Source organism: Lolium rigidum, chromosome 7 (assembly GCF_022539505.1).
Source record: "Lolium rigidum isolate FL_2022 chromosome 7, APGP_CSIRO_Lrig_0.1, whole genome shotgun sequence".
Taxonomy (NCBI): domain Eukaryota; kingdom Viridiplantae; phylum Streptophyta; class Magnoliopsida; order Poales; family Poaceae; genus Lolium; species Lolium rigidum.
This window is the reverse complement of record NC_061514.1, coordinates 121,339,036-121,360,245: the sequence shown is the minus strand read 5'-3', so window position 1 is coordinate 121,360,245 and position 21,210 is coordinate 121,339,036. Positions and strand designations below refer to the sequence as shown.

At 47.1% G+C, this 21,210-nt stretch overlaps 2 protein-coding genes across 2 annotated transcripts; both read left to right on the top strand.

Moving 5' to 3' along the window:
* Nucleotides 1–1,489: 1,489 nt before the first annotated feature.
* LOC124678697 (galactose mutarotase-like) lies at nucleotides 1,490–3,974 on the top strand. Its single transcript, XM_047214568.1, has 5 exons — nucleotides 1,490–1,697; nucleotides 1,802–1,851; nucleotides 2,822–2,945; nucleotides 3,048–3,155; nucleotides 3,288–3,974. The coding sequence occupies exons 1-5, from the start codon at nucleotides 1,523–1,525 to the stop codon at nucleotides 3,908–3,910; spliced, it is 1,080 nt and encodes a 359-aa protein (XP_047070524.1). The 5' UTR covers nucleotides 1,490–1,522; the 3' UTR covers nucleotides 3,911–3,974.
* Nucleotides 3,975–17,059: 13,085 nt separating this feature from the next.
* On the top strand, nucleotides 17,060–19,484 carry LOC124679271 (galactose mutarotase-like). Its single transcript, XM_047215065.1, has 5 exons — nucleotides 17,060–17,234; nucleotides 17,817–17,866; nucleotides 18,453–18,576; nucleotides 18,659–18,766; nucleotides 18,856–19,484. Exons 1-5 carry the CDS (start codon nucleotides 17,060–17,062, stop codon nucleotides 19,482–19,484), a joined length of 1,086 nt encoding a protein of 361 aa, XP_047071021.1.
* The last annotated feature ends 1,726 nt before the right edge of the window (nucleotides 19,485–21,210 follow it).

The window sequence follows — 21,210 nt, the reverse complement described above, 5'->3', positions numbered from 1 at the left end:
TCGATCAGGGACAGAGCCCGTGCTCCACGAAGCGCTGGAAAAACGAGAGCCTTCCACACGAGGAAGTTCTGCCGAGTCAGTAGTTGCGTGGGTGGTGTACCGAGTGCGCGGTCATGGCAGTCACCGAAGATGAGGAAGCCATGGCGGCGGCGGAAGGAGGGAGATGAGATTTTAGGGTTTTATGTGTTTCAGCGGCTAGGTTAGGAAGAGGCTAGCTCTGATACCATGTGATCGATCTAGGGGAAACGATAGCCCCGTTGGGGGCATCGAGTACGTGTTATATACACGATGGAAAAGCCCCATCGGTGGCGAGTACATGAGGGGTACGTAGAGAGGTGGAATACTACTCCATACTCAATACATACAAGGGAAAATACATAGATGTCTAACAAGAGCATTGCCATTGTGAGTATTACATCACTGAGACGGTTTTTTCTCTTCTTTTATATTATTTGAGAGTGGATTTGGTGATCAGGAGGATACGTGAGCAACCGGTTATCACCGTTGGATTTGGTCCACCACCGCTAGATTCTGCTACTCACTAACGGCCACTAGCGGCCACTCACTAACGGCCACTACCTCGCCGGCCTCCACTTCCACCTCACCGGCCTCCACCTCGTGCATCTGAGGTCGCGCCAGTGTCTCCCCGGCCAAGCGCATCGTCATGCACCTTCCCCGCGTCTCTCCGCCCTTCCACTCGACGCGCTGGACCGCGTCGATGCGCGTACAGTGCTAACATCGTTAGACACATGTCGAGCAAAGAAGGGGTGCTCACGTATCCCCTGATCACCAGGCTTCATCCGTATATTATTTTTTGGTTGTGTATATCCTTGATGTCTTCGGATATCTTGTTAGTGCAGAGGTTGGGTCTAATTGATATCCCCACGATATAAATATGTTCCTTCCAAAAATCTCTGTACACACCCACGAGATTTATTGCAATAAAGCACACAGCAAATCATAGGGAATCGTTGACACCAAGTTGTGAGCATGATCACCGAAGCTGAGTGGATGGTCATCTGCGACCAGTCCACGAACTAATCGTCTTCACGTCTGATTGATCATATCCGATTACATATCTAGCCGGTCGTAGCAGACCATGTGGGATTACATCATCAGATCGAGAAAAAAAGTTCCCATTTGAAATGCCATCGTGTGATCCTAGCTTTCAGATTCACATGACATCGCTGCTTGGAAATCCTGGTCCTGGACCGTGCATTCGCTACTCGGCCACACGCGCGAACGCATGTCCGTGGCGGCCGACGGCTTTGACCTCGTGTACTTTAGACCAGGTAGCAGCAGACTTTTTTCGTAAAACGATACACTTGCAGCTGAGCATGTGCGATCTCTAGAAAAGGTCCACTAATCGAGGTCGTCTCGCCGCTGTCCGTCTATATTGCTGTACTATATAGTATATATAGTCGACCTGCCTTCCGTTATCATCATTCAGTGCCTGCATCTTCCGAACAGACTTCTTCTTCTTCTTCTTCCTAGGTGCTAACCTGCCAGTGCAACCCCGCCAATGGCGAAAGCTCCGGTGTTTGTCGCGCTCTTATGCCTCGCGGCCTTTGCGCTGGCCAGCGGTGCCGATGCCAGGAAGATGGTCGGTGTATACGTGCTCAAGAAAGGAGACTTCTCCGTCAAGATTACCAACTGGGGCGCCACTATCATGTCGATCGTCGTTCCTGATTCCAAAGGTATGCTCGACGATTTTCTTGCTTTGATAACAAAAAAGTCATGGTTGCCCTCAATTTTTATTTTTTGCACCGTGTGAGGCTTGATTTGCGATGTTATTTTGCAGGGAATTTGGCTGATGTTGTGCTTGGTATGGACACCCTCGCTGAAGTTGTGGTAAGACCATGGGTCTCCCTCTCAATACATTCTTTCTTTCTTGTATGTATATTGTTCTTACTGTAGAATATTGCGCCATTGCTAGTTATGTTTCTTTCTTTCTTTCTTTCTTTCTCGGTTTTCCGTGACATGTTGAGTTTGAGTGCTAGGGCCTGCTCTCTCGTTCTACACACCAAAAAAATCTTCTACTACTATTGATCTATTTGGGGGCCGTCTAACCCCCAAATCGCATTATTTTACTTTCTCGGTTTAGCAGGGCTTATGTTGAACTGCCCTCCTCTTTACCCACTCACTTTGCAATCACTCGGTATCTTCGTTTGCTGCTATCTCTTGAATAAATCTAAACTGTTCAAACATCTAATGGCCCAAGTACGCACAAGTTGTCTTTTTCTATTGAATATAGTATCAATAGAAAGTACACTGGAATACATTATGTTCTAGGAGTTCACCCACCATGTGAAACGGTTCTCGGAGGAAACTTCTATCACTCTCACGACCCGTGTATTCTTTGACAACTGCGTACACATCCCCAGTTTCTGTACTGTGTTTCCATAAATAAGCTGTACTATTAGTCTACTAGTCCAGCTATGGCATGGTCAGAATAGCATTATTCCGGGCCCGTCAATAGGATCTTCTAAGAACGAACTAAGTCTTCTACCAGCCAAACCAAATATATATTCAGAAAAAGGCTTATCTGCAATCCGTGAAGCTTTGAGCTGGTAAGCAACGACAATACCCAATCCCCATCACGATTCAGTGGTAGTCCCTAGTTTTATCATACAAGGCTCTACCCATTTCGCCATCAAACTCTGAAACGCCATGCAAACAAACAAAAGAGCACACGAGTCACGAGAAATCTTTCTTCATGAAACCGAAGATCGGCCAAATGATTGGCCTCATCAGTCATCACATTAGCCAAATAATTTCCAAGTCCTTTTTTCTGAATGTTTGCTCTTCCCTCACAAACCAGAATGATACCTCTTACTTCGGCCCGCTCACCGGGCGCGTGGCCCAAAGGATGGCGAGGGGCCGCTTCGTCCTCGACGGCAAAGTATACCACACATACCTCAACGACGGCAAGAACGCAATCCATGGTACAGAAGCGTTGTTTGCTTGATATGGGGAACTTTTTCTGACGGGAGTGTGAGAGAGACATAGGATTAACTGAACTGAAATTGCCATTGTACGTTATGTAGGTGGTCACAGGGGGTTTAGCAAGGTGATATGGACGGTGAAGGAGTACGTCGCCGGCGGCGACTCCCCATACATCACGCTCTACTACCGCAGCTTCGACGGAGAGCAAGGTATGCAAATATAGTATTCTCTCGCACTAAATACATGTCCTAGATTTAGGACAACACAATGATACGATCGGGGATTTCTACCATATTAAGCTATCTCATATAATTAATGGGATCAATCATGCTTGCGAACAGGATTCCCCGGAGACCTGGACGTGTACGCGACGTACCAACTGTCGAGCCCATACGTTCTCAGCATTCGCACCAACGCGACGGCGCTGAACAAGGCGACGCCGGTGAACTTCCTGCAACACGTGTACTGGAACCTGGGCGGGCAGGGCAGCGGCGACGTCCTTGGCCACACCCTCCAGCTCTCCGCGTCCCGGTACACGCCGCTGGACGAGGAGAGCCTCCCCTCGTCGGGGCGCGTCGACCCCGTCGCCGGCACCAACTACGACTTCCGGACGCCGACGCCTATCGGAGCGCGCATCCGGCAGGTCATGGGTGGCCAGGCGGTTGGGTACGACGTCAACTACGTGATCGACGGGGAAGGCATGAGGAAGGTGGCCGCCGTCAGGGACGTCAAGTCCGGCCGCGGTTTGGAGATTTCGGCCAACCAGCCGGCGATGCAGCTCTACACGGGCAACTGGCTGAACAACACCAAGGGGAAGGACGGCATGGTGTACAACCAGTACGGCGGGTTTTGTCTGGAGACTCAGGCATACCCCGACGCCGTGAACCACCCCGAATTTCCGTCCATCATAGTGAGGCCCGGCCAGGTGTACAAGCACGACATGGTCTACAAGTTCTCCTACTAGGTACGCTAGCCTCTGGCTGCGGAATGCGGTGATTCATGTTTCGACCTCTGTAATTCATTAAACTGTAAACTTTGAAACTTTTTGATAATACAATAATTAGAGATCGTATGCGCATCAGTCGATTGCGGAGACCGGGGCAGGCCCCATTTCGAGAAAAAAAAAGTAGGATCTGGATTTGGAGCTGGCGCCATTCGAGAATCGAGAGACACTCTTTGAGCCCGTAATTCTTGCTGGAATTTTGGGTATTTGGCTTTGGCCTATGGCCCATTATCGAATTCTGAAACTCATATGGTCTATTCCAATAATCAATGGCAGCACTAGTGGGGGCTGAAGTTTAGTCCCACATTGCTAGTTGGGAGGGAGTTGGAGTGGTATATAAGGTGGGCTATTCTAGTCCAAGTAAGTGAGTGAGAAGAGAGAGAGCCCTCGCGCACTCCTCCTCCTCCGCCGCCCGCCTCGCCACCCCTCGTCACGACGCGCCGCGGGCTGCGGGAATCTCGCCGAGCCGAGCTTATCTTTAACGGACGATCGTGGCTGTGCCGACTCGGACGTGGGCTGCACCCCACGACCGTCTTCCTCATCCCGTCACCTGTACGGGTGAGGGGCAATCAGGTTTTTGGGGAGCGCTCCAGCGCGACTATTGGCATCACGACATCGTCATCGGACGACGAGTTCCTCCACACCGACAACTTCTTCCCGGACCTCAGCGACTTCTTCGGCAACCTCAACATGGGCGACAACGACGCTGCTGCAAAGTATGTGATCTTGTCGTCTCTCTTTCAGTTTCTGTTAGAGTTTCTTCTTCTAGTTTGTGTGGTAGATGCGATCAGTTTATCTTGTTTAGATGTGATCTGTTCATCTACCTTACTAATCTGCATGATTAGTTTATTTGTTATTTTCGTAGTCATGATTTATCATTTACTTGTACGGATTATTTCATATGGATATTTTGGGGAGCGCTCCGGCGCGACTACTGGCATCACGACATCGTCATCGGACGACGAGTTCCTCCACACCGACAACTTCTTCCCGGACCTCAGCGACTTCTTCGGCAACCTCAACATGGGGGGACAACGACGCTGCTGCAAAGATGTGATCTTGTCGTCTCTCTTTCAGTTTCTGCTAGAGTTTCTTCTTCTAGTTTGTGTGGTAGATGCGATCAGTTTATCTTGTTTAGATGTGATATGTTCATCTACCTTACTAGTCTGCATGATTAGTTTATTTATTATTTTCGTAGTCATGATTTATCATTTACTTGTACGAATTATTTCATATGGATATTTGCTTATATATTCAACAATCCAAAAACCTGATCTTAGGCAAATCAATTCAAGCAGCGTTGCTTCCGCTACTCGACCTCCCCTCTTTGATGGTATGCATTACAAGAGGTGACGCACAAAGGCAGTTCTATGGTTTACAAACCTAGATTGTTTTAGCGCCACATATGCTAGACCGGAGGGGCCTCTCTCTGCAGAGGAGCAGGAAAAGTTTGAGAAGGTCGACGCCATGTTTAAGGCGGCCTTGTTCAGCATTCTTGGGGACAACATTGTTGACCCGTACATGACTTTCGACCATTGTAAAGATGTGTGGGATGCGCTCGAGGCCAAATTTGGGGTCTCGGACGCTGGCACTGAATTGTATGTCATGGAGCAATACTATGACTACAGGATGACTGATGAGCGCTCCGTGGTTGAGTAGGCTCATGAGATTCAGTCTCTTGCCAAAGAACTCGAGCAGTTTAAGTGTACCTTACCGAACAAATTTGTGGCCGACGGCATTATTACCAAGCTTCCTCCCTCGTGGAGGAACTTTGCTACTTCTCTGAAACATAAGAGACAAGAGTTTTCCGTTTCGGATCCCATTGGCTCGCTTCATGTGGAAGAGAAGGCGAGAGCAAAGGACACACACGCTCGTAGTTTTGAGGGGGGTTCTAGTGCCAATGTGGTACAGAAGAAGAATTTCCAATCTCACAAGTCTAAGAATAAGAACAATGGAAAAGGCAAGTTTGACGTGAAGAACAAAGCCTCCAGCTCAACCAACTTCAAGAGGAAGACTCCTTATAAGAAGAAAGGGAACTGTCATGTTTGTGGCGCTCCTGGACATAGGGCTCCTGATTGCCCAGAACGCCATGATCAGCGTGAGAACAGCGACAAGTCCGCAAATGTTGTTATTGGTGTTGATACTGAGATGAAGGACGTTGGGTACGGTACTTCTCCTACTATCCTTTCAGTATGTAATTCTCCTGATTGGTGGATAGACACTGGAGCCAATACACATGTATGTTCTGATGTCTCTATGTTTTCTTCTTATCAGGTCGCAACAACTTCTTCCATGCTGATGGGAAACGGCTCACATACTTCTGTTCGTGGTGTTGGTACGGTGGATCTGAAGTTTACTTCGGGAAAGACCATCCAGCTGAAGAATGTGCAGCACGTTCCTTCCATTAATAAGAATCTCGTTAGCGGATCGCTTTTATGTCGAGATGATTTTAAGTTGGTTTTTGAGTCCAATAAAGTTGTAATTTCCAAGTGTGGAAAATTTGTTGAAAGGGTTATGTGTGCGGAGGCTTGTTCCGCTTATCTTTGTCAGACTTATGTACTCAAATTATTAATCACGTTTGCAATGATAGTGAATTCGATATTTGGCATTCACGACTTTGTCACATTAATTTTGGGTGCATGCCGCGGCTAGCGAATATGAATATAATTCCGAAATTTGATATTGTCAAGAAATCCAAGTGCCAAGTATGTGTGCAAGCTAAGCAACCACGTAAGTCTCACAAGACTGCGGAGGCAAGAGACTTGGCACCGCTGGAGCTTATACATTCAGATCTTTGTGAAATGAATGGTGAATTGACAAAAGGAGGAAAAAGATACTTCATGACTTTAATTGATGACTCTACTCGATATTGTTATGTGTACCTCCTGAAATCTAAAGATGAAGCTCTTAATCACTTCAAAATCTTTAAAGATGAAGCAGAAAACCAACTTGATCGAAAGATCAAACGGCTAAGGTCTGATCGTGGTGGAGAGTATTTTTCCAACGAGTTTGATTATTTTTGTGCGGAACATGGTATTATCCATGAGAGGACGCCTCCCTACTCACCTCAGTCAAATGGGGTGGCCGAAAGAAAGAACCGTACTCTAACTGATTTGGTTAACACCATGTTAGATACATCGGGTCTCTCCAAGGCATGGTGGGGGGAGGCGATATTGACTGCATGTCATGTCCTAAACCGTGTCCACACAAAGAATAAAACCATTACCCCGTTTGAGGAATGGGAAAGGAAAAGACTGAAACTCTCTTACCTACGAACTTGGGGATGTATGGCAAAAGTTAATGTGTCGATACCCAAGAAGCGCAAGCTTGGACCAAAAACCGTGGATTGTGTTCTTCTAGGATATGCATTTCATAGCATTGGCTAAAGATCTTTGATAGTAAAATCTGAGGTATCCGACATGCACGTTGGTACAATTATGGAGTCGAATGATGCAACTTTCTTTGAGGACATCTTTCCTATGAAAGAAACGTCTAGCTCATCAATTCAGGAGATGCCCAGTTCATCTACTCAAGAATTATGTCCTGAACCTACCATGGCTATAGAACACTTTGATAATCCTGTGGAGGATGACAATGAAGCTCCCAAAAGGAGCAAGAGACAGAGGACTGCAAAGTCCTTTGGACATGACTTCATTGTGTACCTCGTGGATGACGCTCCCACTTCTATTTCAGAAGCCTATGCATCTCTGGATGTTGACTACTGGAAGGAAGCTGTCCGTAGCGAGATGGATTCCATCTTAGCCAATGGAACTTGGGAAATTACTGATCGTCCTTATGGGTGCAAACCTGTAGGATGTAAATGGGTGTTCAAGAAAAAGCTTAGGCCTGCAAGGCACGTCTTGTGGCCAAGGGTTATACCCAGAAAGAAGGTGAAGATTTCTTTGATACATACTCACCTGTTGCCAGATTGACCACCATTCGAGTGCTAGTATCCTTGGCTGCCTCACATGGTCTTCTCGTTCATCAAATGGATGTTAAGACTGCCTTCCTAAATGGAGAGCTTGAAGAGGAAATTTATATGGAGCAGCCTCGATGGATTTGTAGTAGATGGTCAAGAAGGAAAGGTGTGTAAATTACCAAGTCTTTGTATGAGCTTAAGCAAGCACCTAAGCAGTGGCATGAGAAGTTTGAAAGAACTTCAACCGCTGAAGTCTTTGTTGTAAATGAAGCTGACAAGTGTGTATACTATCGCCATGGTGGGGGCGAGGGAGTTATTCTTTGTCACTATGCCGATGACATATTGATCTTCGGGACCAGCCTTACTATGAGGTCAAAGAGTTCCTATCTCGTTGTTTTGATATGAAGGACTTGGGAGTAGCTGATGTGATCTTAAACATCAAGCTGCTGAAGGATGAGGATGGTGGGATTACATTGCTTCAGTCCCACTATGTGGAAAAGATCCTGAGTCGCTTTGGGTATAGAGACTGCAAATCTTCTCCAACGCCTTATGATCCTAGTGTGATAATTCGTAAGAATAAAAGAATTGCTAGAGATCAATTGCGATATTCACAGATCATTGGCTCGCTTATGTACTTAGCCAGTGCCACGAGGCCTGGCATCTCCTTTGTTGTAAGTAAACTCAGCCGTTTTGTGTCTAGACCTGGAGATGTTCATTGGCATGCTCTTGAAAGAGTTTTGCGCTATTTGAAAGGCACTGAGAGTTATGGCATTCACTATACTGGGTATCCAAGGGTACTTGAGGGTTATAGTGATGCAAATTGGATATCTCGATGCCGATGAGACTAAGGCCACAAGTGGTTATTTGTTTACACTTGGAGGTGGCGTTGTTTCCTGGAAGTCTTGCAAGCGCACCATCATTACGAGGTCAACTATGGAAGCAGAACTCACAACATTAGACACAACCACTGTTGAAGCAGAGTGGCTTCGTGAGCTCTTGATGGACTTACATGTGGTTGAGAAACCAATACCCGCTATTCCTATGAACTGTGATTGTCAAAGTAAACAGTTCTAAGGATAATATGAAGTCATCAAGGCATGTGAAGAGGAGACTGAAAACTATCAGGAAAATGAGAAACTTCGGAGTTATAGTGTTGGATTATATCCATATGTCTAGAAACCTGGCAGACCCCTTCACAAAGGGACTATCACAAAATGTGATAGAAAATGCATCGAGGGAGATGGGTATGAGACCCACACTATGAGCTGCCCACGGTGGTAACCCACTTTATGTGATCGGAGATCCCGTGAATTAGAGCTGGGAGACAAGCTGTTGGTCAGCTGGGAGGAGAGTATATATCCCTATAGCAATTTTACCACTCCGTAAGATGCAATACTCTCCTAATCTGCATGGCAGGTTGATAATTATCTTAATGTGTCCTAAGTAGCTTATTTTAGCAGAGATGTAGTCCTGCAGAACATCTTTTGAAGAACACACCTGTATGAGTCTGATTGTTAAACGTCGCAATCTATGAGAGTTGGGTGCTCTCTAGTAAACGCATGAAAGGCCCTGGAGTATGACGTATAAGCTCCAAACCGCGAGGAAGCCTCGCGACAGCCAAGTATCGGTCTAGGTTTTGTATGAAGCTAGTGCGCGTAAAACTTATAGTTCAAGGCATAGTCCACTATCCAAGTTGCAATCTAGTGTAATATGAAGCCTTAAGTGGAAGTTCAACTTAACAGTCTCCACGACATACCGGTATATAAAACAATGTTCTGGAAACTTATTGATGAGTGCTAATGAGAGTTTGTGGGGGATTGCTGGAATTTTGGGCATTTGGCCTTTGGCCCATGGCCCATTATCAAATTCTGAAACTCACATGGCTCATTCCAATAATCAGTGGCAACACTAGTGGGGGCTGAAGTTTAGTCCCACATTGCTAGTTGGGAGGGAGTTGGAATGGTATATAAGGTGGGCTGTTCTAGTCCTAGTAAGTGAGTGAGAAGAGAGAGAGCCCTCGCGCACTCCTCGTCCTCCGCCGCCCGCCTCGCCACGCCTCGCCTCATCACGACACGCCACAATGCGCCGCGGGTTGCGGGAATCTCGCCGAGCCGAGCTTATCTTTTTGCTGTTTGGGAAATTAATTGTGTAATCAATTTTTGAGTCATTAACGGACGCGTTTCTCAGCCGTTTTGCCTTCCGGTTTTTCTGGATCGTGGTTGTGCCAACTCGGACGTGGGCTGCGCCCCACGACCTTTCCGAACCGCACTATATAAGACCCCACGCAACCCTAGCCGCCGAAACTAGACGCATACGTGACTAACTGTTTCCAGTTCATTGCGCCGCCTCCTTCGTCTTCCTCATCCTGTCCGTCGGCGTGCACCGACTGCCGGGATAGTAGGCCTCCGGAACCCTGCCTCTCGTGAACCTGTACGGGTGAGGGGCAATCAGGTTTTTGGGGAGCGCTCCGGCGCGACTACTAGCATCACGACGTCGTCATCGGACGACGAGTTCCTCCACACCGACAACTTCTTCCCGGACCTCAGCGACTTCTTCGGCAACCTCAACATGGGCGACAACGACGCTGCTGCAAAGTATGTGATCTTGTCATCTCTCTTTCAGTTTCTGTTAGAGTTTCGTCTTCTAGTTTGTGTGGTAGATGCGATCAGTTTATCTTGTTTAGATGTGATCTGTTCATCTACCTTACTAGTCTGCATAATTAGTTTATTTGTTATTTTCGTAGTCATGATTTATCATTTACTTGTACAGATTATTTCATATGGATATTTTCTTATATATTCAACAATTCTCGTGCCCTTGACACATAAAATCAGATTTTTACTCGTTTGGTTGGGCTAGGCCTTGGTCCCATGGAGCATCTCTAGCGAGTGCCTTAAATTATGATTCTCTAAAACTAGTTTAAATGGGTTTAATTACCTATAGGCGGAAGATGGCGCGTTGTGAAATTGATCTAGAGGGATCCCCTCGACATAATGGTTCGTGTATATATTTTACAGAAACATGAAATCAAAGTTGGGGATAATGTAGCTGGAAAACATGGGAATAAGGGAATCATTTCCAAAATTTTGTCTAGGCAAGATATACCTATTTGCATGATCGAACACCTGTTGATATGGTATTCAATCCAGGGTTTTGTTTCAATGTACCCCCCTTTGCAAATTTTGGCCTCCCGTGGACGGCCAGGATCTCTCAATACCTCTTTGTGGGCTAATTTATCTCCTTAACTTTAATGATGGTGGGAGCCAGGGGAGACACCGAAGCACGTCTATTGCCGGTTGTTAGTGTTGGAAATATGAGCAATTTCCCGCATGATTCAATCTGTATAAACGTGCAGATAAAACATGACCAGTAATGTAGAGATTAAGCAAGCCAACAATCTAATAGAGAGTATCTAAACAACAAATCCAAATAGATTGCTAAAGGTAGAGTCTAAAGCATGATCTCAATTTAATGAAAAATGATCACATACAAGGTCTTGGAAGAAGACATGCTCATGGTGCCATCATTGAGAGCCATGTCACTGAAGATGTTCTTGATGTTGGGAAAGAAGTCATCGCTGATGGAGTAGTCATTGGTGTCTGTGTCACATAAGAAACCAGTAGTTGCGCAAGAGTGCTCCCAAAAACCTTGTCGCCCAACTTCAAAGCCAAACATGCATGGGTTTGTATTCATTTCCCAATGCAAAAAAAATCAACTTTTCTGCAAAAAGAAGACAACCGGTACACGTGGCATAGGTACTACCACGGGTTGGCCCATTCCTGAATAAATGGCATGTGCTCGTCGTGATGCGTCAAGGCGGGCAGTATCCTCTTCTCATTGAAGAGCTTCCCTTATAAAGAGGTCTGACTCTTTTTAGTCCCACCTCTTTCCATGCATGTATAATACTTTCTTCTTTCACTTTTATAAGTCGTGGAAGACAAATCTGATATCCCAAAAAAACACCGGTAAAGACCAATGTGGATTTCCCGTGGGATTTTCTATCCCTTCTTGCGGACCGACATATCACTGGAATATATAAGTAGTGCTCCGCTTATACAATTTACCACTGATAACCGTGTAAGCCTGAACTCGTCAGACAATCTACCGCTAAAGCACTTCATCATCTGGTAGCTTCTTATCCACCAGGTAATCAATGTAAGATTTTGTCCAAGTCGGGATCACTGCTAGGATAGTTTGTAGATGTGAGTCAAATCTATTCTGGTTTTGTTGGACAACACCTTTATTCGAAGGGACACATATGTTCTCAAGGAAGACACATGTCGGGATCGGTTTGCGGACGGATCTAAGTAGGGAAAACGTGTCAGCTTCATCGTTATCGGCCATTGGTATGTGCTTGACTTCATAACCCTGGAGGCATTTGGAGAACTCGTCAACTACCATTTTTAGGCGACCACCTATGGGTCTTTGCCATCCCACATTTCAGAAACTTGTTGAGCTACCAAGTCTGAATCTCCAAAGCATTGGATTTGCTTGATACCCAAGTCCTTTGCTATGCCGAGGTCATGCATAAGAGCTTCGTACTCGGCCATATTGTTAGTGGCGTTGAAATGTATATGCAACACAAACTTCAGTTTGTCGCCTTTGGGAACTTGAGAACGATGCCAGCCCCCGTCTTTCTTGGAGACGTTAAAGTACAAATTCTAGTATGGTGGATCTAGTACATGCGTGATTTGGAGTGACTCCATCCAATGGACGAGGAAGTCGGCACGATCCTGAGATTTGATCGCTACCCGAGTTATGTAATTGATCTCGAAGGCGTCTAGCTCAATTTCCCACTTGGCTACTCGGAGAGTGACATCGCAATTTCAAAACTTAGAAGACGGGGGTGCTCAGAAATTAGGGTTAGTAATGGAACTAGACGACGGGATGCTCATGATGGTGTAACTCGGCGATTAACCAAGGTTTGCGTCCCCCGATGTAGGATCGCTGCGTATTGTTAGAATTTACTATATCAAGACAAAAATACAGATTCTGAAGGCTTCCACAGTGTGTTTGTGTATTGAGTCGTACCCTAAAGGCTTCCGCTATGCTAGCTTATTAAGGCACCAGGACCTAGGGTTTGATGGAGGTAAAGACCTAACCGACTACAGAATCCTAGTCTATGTCGGTAAGTATCCCCTGACTTATACTACAAGTATTCCTTCTTTCAGACCTTCTAGAACCCGGCTTGGACCTACCTTAGTTAGCCTGGGCCTCCATCTTCTAGCAACTGGGACGCCCCGCTACCTTGACGTCTTCGCCACCCAAGTGGACCACCAGGGCTTGTTAGGTTAAGCCTATGTCGTGGTACACCCTATTCGGCATAACTCTGAGATCCATGGAGGCAACACTGGCCTCCCAGGAGGACTCGACGTAGGAGTGGTTTTAACCATAGCCGGCGAAAGAGATAACCTAATCAGAACATCCACCACCCATTTCAAAAAGCTCTCGACTCGTGATACACTACTAGGAAAAGGCTTATTGCCGGCGCACCAAAATGGGCTATTGCCGGCGCACCAAGAGCCCGCCGGTGCGAACGGGCCGGTGATAATAGCTTATTGCCGGCGCACTAGTCGTTGCGCCGGTGGTATCTCGCGTTATCCCCGGCGCACCTGTCTAGTTCGCCGGCGGTAAGTTATACAAGAAAACAAAAAAAATTCAAATCTAGATCCAGATCTAGATCTAGATCTAGCTAGTCAACCGTGGTTGTCGTCTATGCGCCCAGTGTAGGAGATGCATGAGGTGCATGAGGATGCTGGAAGCTCCCAAGATTGGCGGGCCGGTGTAGGAGGAGGAGGAGTAGGCCGGAGGAGGAGGAGTAGGCCGGAGGTGGAGGAGCCCGGAGGAGGTGGAGGATGCCGGAGGTGGTGGAGGAGGCCGACGGTGACGGGGGAGGCCGGAGATGTTGGAGGAGGCCGGAGGACGTCGAGGAGGCTGGAGGTGGTGGAGGAGGTCGGAGGACGTCGTGGCCGTCGGTGGAGGAGGAGGATGAGTAGGTCGCCGGAGTAGCTCGCCGCCGCAAAGCTCTGGTATAGAGAAGGAGGAGCAGGAGATGGAGGAGGAGGAGGAGGAGGAGGAAAAGAGAAGGGGAAAGTGAGCACCGCGGGTTGAGTTGTGCCTATATAGCACTCCTTACCGCCGGCGCACCAAGTAGGGTGGTGCGCCGGGGCTATTTTTTTCTTTTTTTCACCCAAATCTTAAATCTGAAAAAAGTCCTGTTTCTGTTTTGAATTTGACGAATCCATTTTTCTCCAAACGGCCGTAGGCCGTTGAATTCGAATAGGAAATTTCGAGTAGATCGATTTTGATATAAAAAGTTTTTCATCGGAGGTCGTATGCAACCGTAAATCCCGTTTTACCGAAAGATGATGCCATTTTGCATAATACATCGAAATTCAAATTTTCAAATTTTCCCTAAAACTAGATCACATATTACATGGGCATTTCAAAGGATTTTATTTTTTGAATTTCCTATCATTTTCTATTATTTTTTCGAAAACTGAAAAGGCGATTCCGGGGGGTGGAGAGAAAAATCTAGGCAACTTACCTCCGGCGCACCTCTATGGTGGTGCGCTGGTGGTAATTGTCTACCACCGGCGCACCACCATAGAGGTGCGCCGGGGGTAAGGTGCCCAGAATTTTGGGGGGCGGCCAGATCTCTTCGAATTTTATCCCCGGCGCACTATTTTTTTTTGTGCGCCGGCAGTATAGGTCCATCGCCGGCGCGGCAGAAAAGGGGTGCGCCGGCAACACTTTCCACCGGCGCACGTGCAAGGTGGTGCGCCGGCACATATTGCCTCCACCTATAAGATTTTTCCTAGTAGTGATAGGCACCATTGTGGTTGCTCCGCCTGAGCAGATAGAGTGGACTGGAACATCACATTGGACGAGGGTACCAAGACCCAAAACGAAGCGCCATGGAGGGGGCGCAGATCCCATCATACCCACAGATGAAGTAGGAGCATGACAATTCTTTGTGTCGAGGCAGGACACAAGTTGCACGCCAAGGCATGCTAACGAGTTGAGAGGACACAATGGGTTGCGACATTCGCGCGCATGTTAGCCGTTCTCCAAACAATGGGAGCACGGAAGAGGATCTCTACAAATAGACACATTGTGTCCATAAACGAAGCATCTGCAACACCTACCAAAGAGCCGTGGCGGGATGGGACGAGGGGGCAAAGCCGGGGCTGGAGTAAGTTATGCAGATTAAGATCATGAATTTTTTGAATGATAGTGTTTCCCTGAAATGTTGTTGAGACCGTTTTCATTTCCACGAGAAAGTTTCTGTTTGTACTCTGCAAAATCATGTTCACAATTTCATGTTGGTGGTTCTGTTTGTACTCTGCAAAATCATGTTTACATTTTGCTGTTGGTGGTCCGTTAACGTTTATTCTGACCGAACGGGCCGTACGGGCTTTATCAGGGGCTCTACGTATGAAAAAATAATTCGTTAATTACCATCATGTCATTTTGTTACGAAGGGGTACGGTGCAATCCCAGCAGTTATTGTGTTTGAGTTTGGAGGAGGGGTTGTACTGGAGCAAATGTCCTAGTTAAAATATATTGAAAGGTAGAGGGGACATGAAGAATTATGGAACGGAGAATGTACATGAATAAAGATATAACGACACGCCCACTCGTCGACTTCAGAACTCCACTGACCCCCCGTACACTCCCAACCCTAGCCCACCACACCCCCTCCTCCCGCCGCCTCCGCCGGTAGCATGGCGACGGCGGGGGATCTTCTTCTGCAGCGCCGGGTAGCGGCCGGTTTGGTCTTCGTTAGGTATTCGGGGGACAGCGTCGGAATGGTGGAGACGATGTCGCGTCGGAATAAGGGTGTTGGAGCTCGATCCCCATCTCGGCAAGGCCACTTGTGGCGGCGCCGGCGAGCTGCTGGCCTGGTATCCTCGCGGATCTACGGATCTGGGGAGGGTGGATTCCCGGGTGCGGTCGAATTTCGACTCTACCGTGGGGTATGTGGATCCTGTTCTGCAGTCGGAGGAGTGCTGATGTCGTTGCCTTCCCCTCGGTCGGCCGTGGTGGCGATGGAGAGGAAGGGGATGGCACCACCGTCCTCCTTTTTAGGGTCGTGTGTGCTCTTCTGGTGGTCTGCGGCTGCAGCGTCTTGCAGCTTCCTCCGACCAGCCTTGGTGGACCTTCCAGATGGTGGAGCGTTCTACTGGTGGCTTGGGTCTACTGCTCGGGGATCTTCGTCTGGAGATACTGCTGGCTCTTCCCTATCTCATGCCTGCTCGATGGCCTGGAAAAGAATATTAGCTCTCACCCCTCCGGGGTGAGCACTCTTTCGGTGTTCAAAGCTCAGTGTGGCGACAGTGGCGACGGTGATACGGTGGTGTTGGAAGATGCGAGGATGATGTGCTTGATTGGGATCTGGAACTAGGATGTGAGATCTTTCTTGCAAACGTATGGAATCATATTGTATTTTCCTTTATTTTTGAAGTCGTTTGTAATCGATTTCGCCAATGAATTCCATCAGTTGTTATCTCAAAAAAGACACGCCCACTCGTCGGATTTGGTGGGCTAACCGCCTCTGCCTTGTCTTGAATTAGAACTGTGTGTGACAGCTTGACCACGCCTTCTTAATTCCTCTGTTGCGTGCCTTCTTTTTCTCTTAGCTTTATGAAAAAATGAAACCGTGCCTAGGAGGAACTAGACACTTTTTTGATATAGTTGAAGCGAGACTTGGCATGACAATTCCAAAATTCATCCCTGACAGGAATCGAACTCCGGTCGTCGGGGTGCGCCAGTGCGACCCAACCACTGGGCTAAGCCACGTCGTCTCTCTCAACTTTATTATCCAAAACGGCAGTGTGAGATCCCAGATCCCGGCAGATAATTTTGGAAGATTGGCATAGTGCACGTCAAGCATCCGAAAAGACGAAGTCGAGCAAAACTGCCACATGTCTTTCCATTTTTAATAACCTTCAACCGATAACCAGCCATGCATCTTTTTCTTCAGGTGCTGGAAGCCAGCAACCGAGCATGTAGATCCTAGAATTAGTCCAGATCGCTTCACTGGCTCGCCGTTGTCCACTTATATTACAAGTTGATAAACTGCCCAGCCGTTCAGGTCGGAGGTGGCACACCCTCACTCAGTTCATCTATACCAGCATTTTCTGAGCCGTCATCTTCTTCCTGCGCTTTCAGAAAGAAAAACTAACCCAATGGCGAGAGCTCCGGTGTTTCTCGCCCTCTTGTGCCTTGTGGCCACTTTGTTGGCCAGCGGCGCCGATGCGAGGAAGATGGTTGGTGTGTACACGCTCAAGAAAGGAGATTTCTCCGTCAAGATGACCAACTGGGGCGCCACTATCATGTCGATCGTCCTTCCTGATTCCAAAGGTACGATGATCAGACTATGTTTTGATACTCAAAAAATCATGAAGCCTGGGTTTTATATTAATCGAGTACGACAACTTTCTGTGTTCATGAAGATTCTATAAAATAGAACAAAATCACATCCATGGGCTTATCCGATGAGCATACAACATGCCTATTGTGTTCTATCACATATACAGGCCTTAATAAATGGCAAATAAGCTCAACAGAGTATTTATATGATAAATTGAAATGGGATAGATTTTGCAATTATATATATATTTCATTATTGAATAGATGATCCTCTAAATTTTACATGGCTCTAATATGTATATTTCATCATTAGGCACATGCTAGAAGAAAAATATGAAAATGTTTTCCCAGGATCAACCATGGATTTCGCTGTGGTCATTTAGTACTACTAGTAATAGAAACTAACGAATCTTGAATGTACACTTCCTAAAAGGCCATCTATTTAAATAACTTATGCAAAATACATTGTGGGTATCCAAATGTAACATTTTCATGTAAATAGCCTATGTCATTTGTTCTGAACTTGGTTTTGTGTTGTCTTTGAGGCTTGATTTGCGTAAGTTATTTTTGTAGGGAACTTGGCCGATGTTGTCCTGGGTAAAGACACCCTCGCCGAGTATGTGGTAAAGATCTCTTAATGCCCCTCAATAACATGTGCCATACCATCTATCTTTTTTACAATAGTATACATGTCAATTTATGATCTGGTTTTATACATAGATTACTATTAGAAAAAAAATGATAGTCTGGTTTTCTTTCTTCTTTCAACTTATCTAGTGTCTAAGTTTACTCAATTTCTTTTTTCGCATCTTACTCACGATGACAAAGAGAAACCAGAACTTGAGAAAAAAAGGTTTGTCAACAAGGTGTAAAGCTTTGAGCTAATATAGCGACACCCAACTCGATTTTCTGAAACAACAGCCTACTTTGATTTTTTTTTTCTAATGTGTAATGGTAGGACGAACATCACATAATAATTCATGCGGTGGGTACATAACACTAACACCATGGAATCTGACTGAGAAATCCAAGATCGTAAGGAGTAAGTGTACGGTTCCGCTACTTCCACAACCACAAGCCTCACAAGATAATCCGGTTAATTGGAGATGCATCCAAATAACAAGTCTTTCGGGTTACTCATTTCAAGTCGTTTTTTGCCAAAATGCTACAGTACTGCATTTTCTCTGAAAATTTGCTGTTGCCTACCAGAACGATACCTCTTACTTCGGGCCGCTCACCGGGCGCGTGGCGCAGCGAATGGCCAGGGGCCGATTCGTCCTGGACGGCAAAGTGTACCACACCTACATCAACGACGGCAGGAACTCGATCCATGGTATGCATTGCAATTTGCTTCCATTCGATGGTTGCTGCGATGGGAGAGTCCTGTGATAAGTAAGATGTGTCCCCTGCTGTAGGTGGTCACAGGGGATTCAGCAAGGTCATATGGACGGTGAAGGAGTATGTTGCCGGCGGCAGCTCCCCGTACATCACGCTCTACTACCGCAGCTTCGATGGAGAGCAAGGTGTGAAAATACAGTGTCGTCATTTTATTCGAAAGTTTCTAGGATGCAGTGTGAATCAACGATCGTGATTGAAACTGATAATTACGCAGGATTTCCTGGAGATTTGGACGTGTACGCGACGTACCAGCTGTCGAGCCCGTACGCCCTGAGCATTCGCACGAACGCGACGGCGCTTAACAAGGCCACGCCGGTGAACTTCCTGCAGCACGTGTACCTGAACCTGGGCGGGCAGGGCAGGGGCGACGTGCTGGGCCACACGCTCCAGCTCTTCGCATCGCGGTACACCCCCATGGACGAGGAGCTCCTCCCGTCGTCCGGCCGCGTCGACCCGGTCGCCGGCACCAACTACGACTTCCGGACGCCGACGCCCATCGGCGCGCGCATCCGGCAGGTTAGCGGCGGCAAGCCGGGCGTCCACGGGTACGACATCAACTACGTGATCGACGGGGCCGGCATGCGGAAGGTGGCGGCGGTGCGGGATGGCGCGTCCGGCCGTGGGTTGGAGCTTTCGGCCAACCAGCCGGCGATGCAGTTCTACACCGCCAACGGGCTGAACGACACCAAGGGGAAGGGAGGCAAGGTGTACAGGCAGTACAGCGGATTTTGTCTGGAGACGCAGGCGTACCCGGACGCCGTGAATCACCCTGAATTCCCGTCGATCACGGTGAGGCCCGGCCAGGTGTACAAGCACGATATGGTCTACAAGTTCTCCTTCTAGCTTTGAACGGTCGGTGAGCTCTGGATTTGTCGATCAAAGACTGTCCAGATAGCCCAACGCAGTGACAGGATTTGTACTCAAGTTTCTAGTCAACTGATCAGCATAAAACAGCCCAAGAATTATGTCGAGCAAAGTCTGGCCAAATAGCCGATACTGCTGACAAGAAAATGATGCTACCCCAAGTGCCGATACTGGCCTCTCAGCCACGATCCTCATTCACCACACAAGAACCACTTTCAAAATCACAACTGTGTGTACGGTCCAACCGCTTATAACCGGAAGGATGACTTGCGCAAAAAACCATCACGGGAGAGAAATGGGTTGCTCTAGGTGACTTCAACGACAAGAAACATTAACCGCAGCCGGTTGAATAGGTTCCGAGCAACCCTTCAAAATTGCGAGCTCAAAGAGATATACCTCCAAAATAGACGTTTCACTTGGACAAATGACCGGGAAACCCCACTATGTGCAAGCTTGACTCCTTCTTGTGCAAGTCCAAGTAGGACATCCACTTCGACTCCCACGTCCTCAATGCGCTTTCTTCCACCCTATCCAACCATTGTCCCCTCCTCCTTGCCGATGATAGTGGGCCAAGAAACCAAGGAGTTTCAAATTCGAGAACTTTTGGACGAGCATCCCACAATTTGAGGAAATTGTGCCTCAAGCTTGGAACTTGCCTTTCGCCTACGGGACATGAAGAGCCATATCCAAATCTATTCCACAAGCTGTAAATGGCTGCGTGCCTTTCTAAATGGATCCGTGGCTTCTTCTCCAACACGAGAGTGCACCTGCACGCTGCCCTTCTTGTCATCCTTCAACTTCACATTGCCCAATAAACCCATATGCTCTTCGTGGATGAAAGAGATTTTAGAGCTTCACTAAAAAGGTGGGTGATTAGTCTTGAAATCATTGAGCATGCTAGAAAGAAACAAAGTGCTAGGATAATGAGCATCAAAGAGGGTGACACAAATACTAAGTCCTTTCACTTAAGGGTGAATGCGCGGAGAAGGAAAAACCCCATGCACCAGCTAAAGAAAAAATGGTGGTTGGGTAACCGGGCATGAGAAAATGGAGAGGATCATTCTTGATCACTTCTCTTCGGTTATGTGAAGGGAACCATCAAGGAAAAAGGATTTCAATTGGGAAAGTCTATAGTTCCCAAATATTGACAGGGAGAGGATTGATGACCCCTTCTTGGAGGAGGAAGTGCATGGTGCTATTTTCAAATGCTCCTCGACAAAGCACCTGACCCCGATGGCTTCATTGGTGCTTTTCTCAAGAAAAGTTGTGGGGGGGGGGGCAATAAACGAGGACATCATGAAGGACATCCACTAATTCAACTATCTATCTTCATGTGGCTCACTTATAATGGCTAAATTTAGCCAACATTGTCCTCCATCTTGCTGAAAAGGAAGGGCTGAGGAGATATCCGAATATATGCCCATTAGCCTGATTCATGCTATTTCCAAAATCATTGTGAAGATGGTCGCCACCCGCCTTGTTCCTCTTATGAACAAGCATGTTTGCAACACATAATATACAGTCATAAAAAAGAGAAGCATCCATGATAATTGTACATCCGTAGCTTGCAAGACGGCTTCAGAAGAGCAAAATCCCAACTCTCCTCTTCAACCTTGACATCCACAAAAAGTTCGACTCCGTGAGATGGGAATTCATTGTCAAACTCCTCAAGAAGTGGGTCTTTCCGCCGAAGTTTTGGGAATTG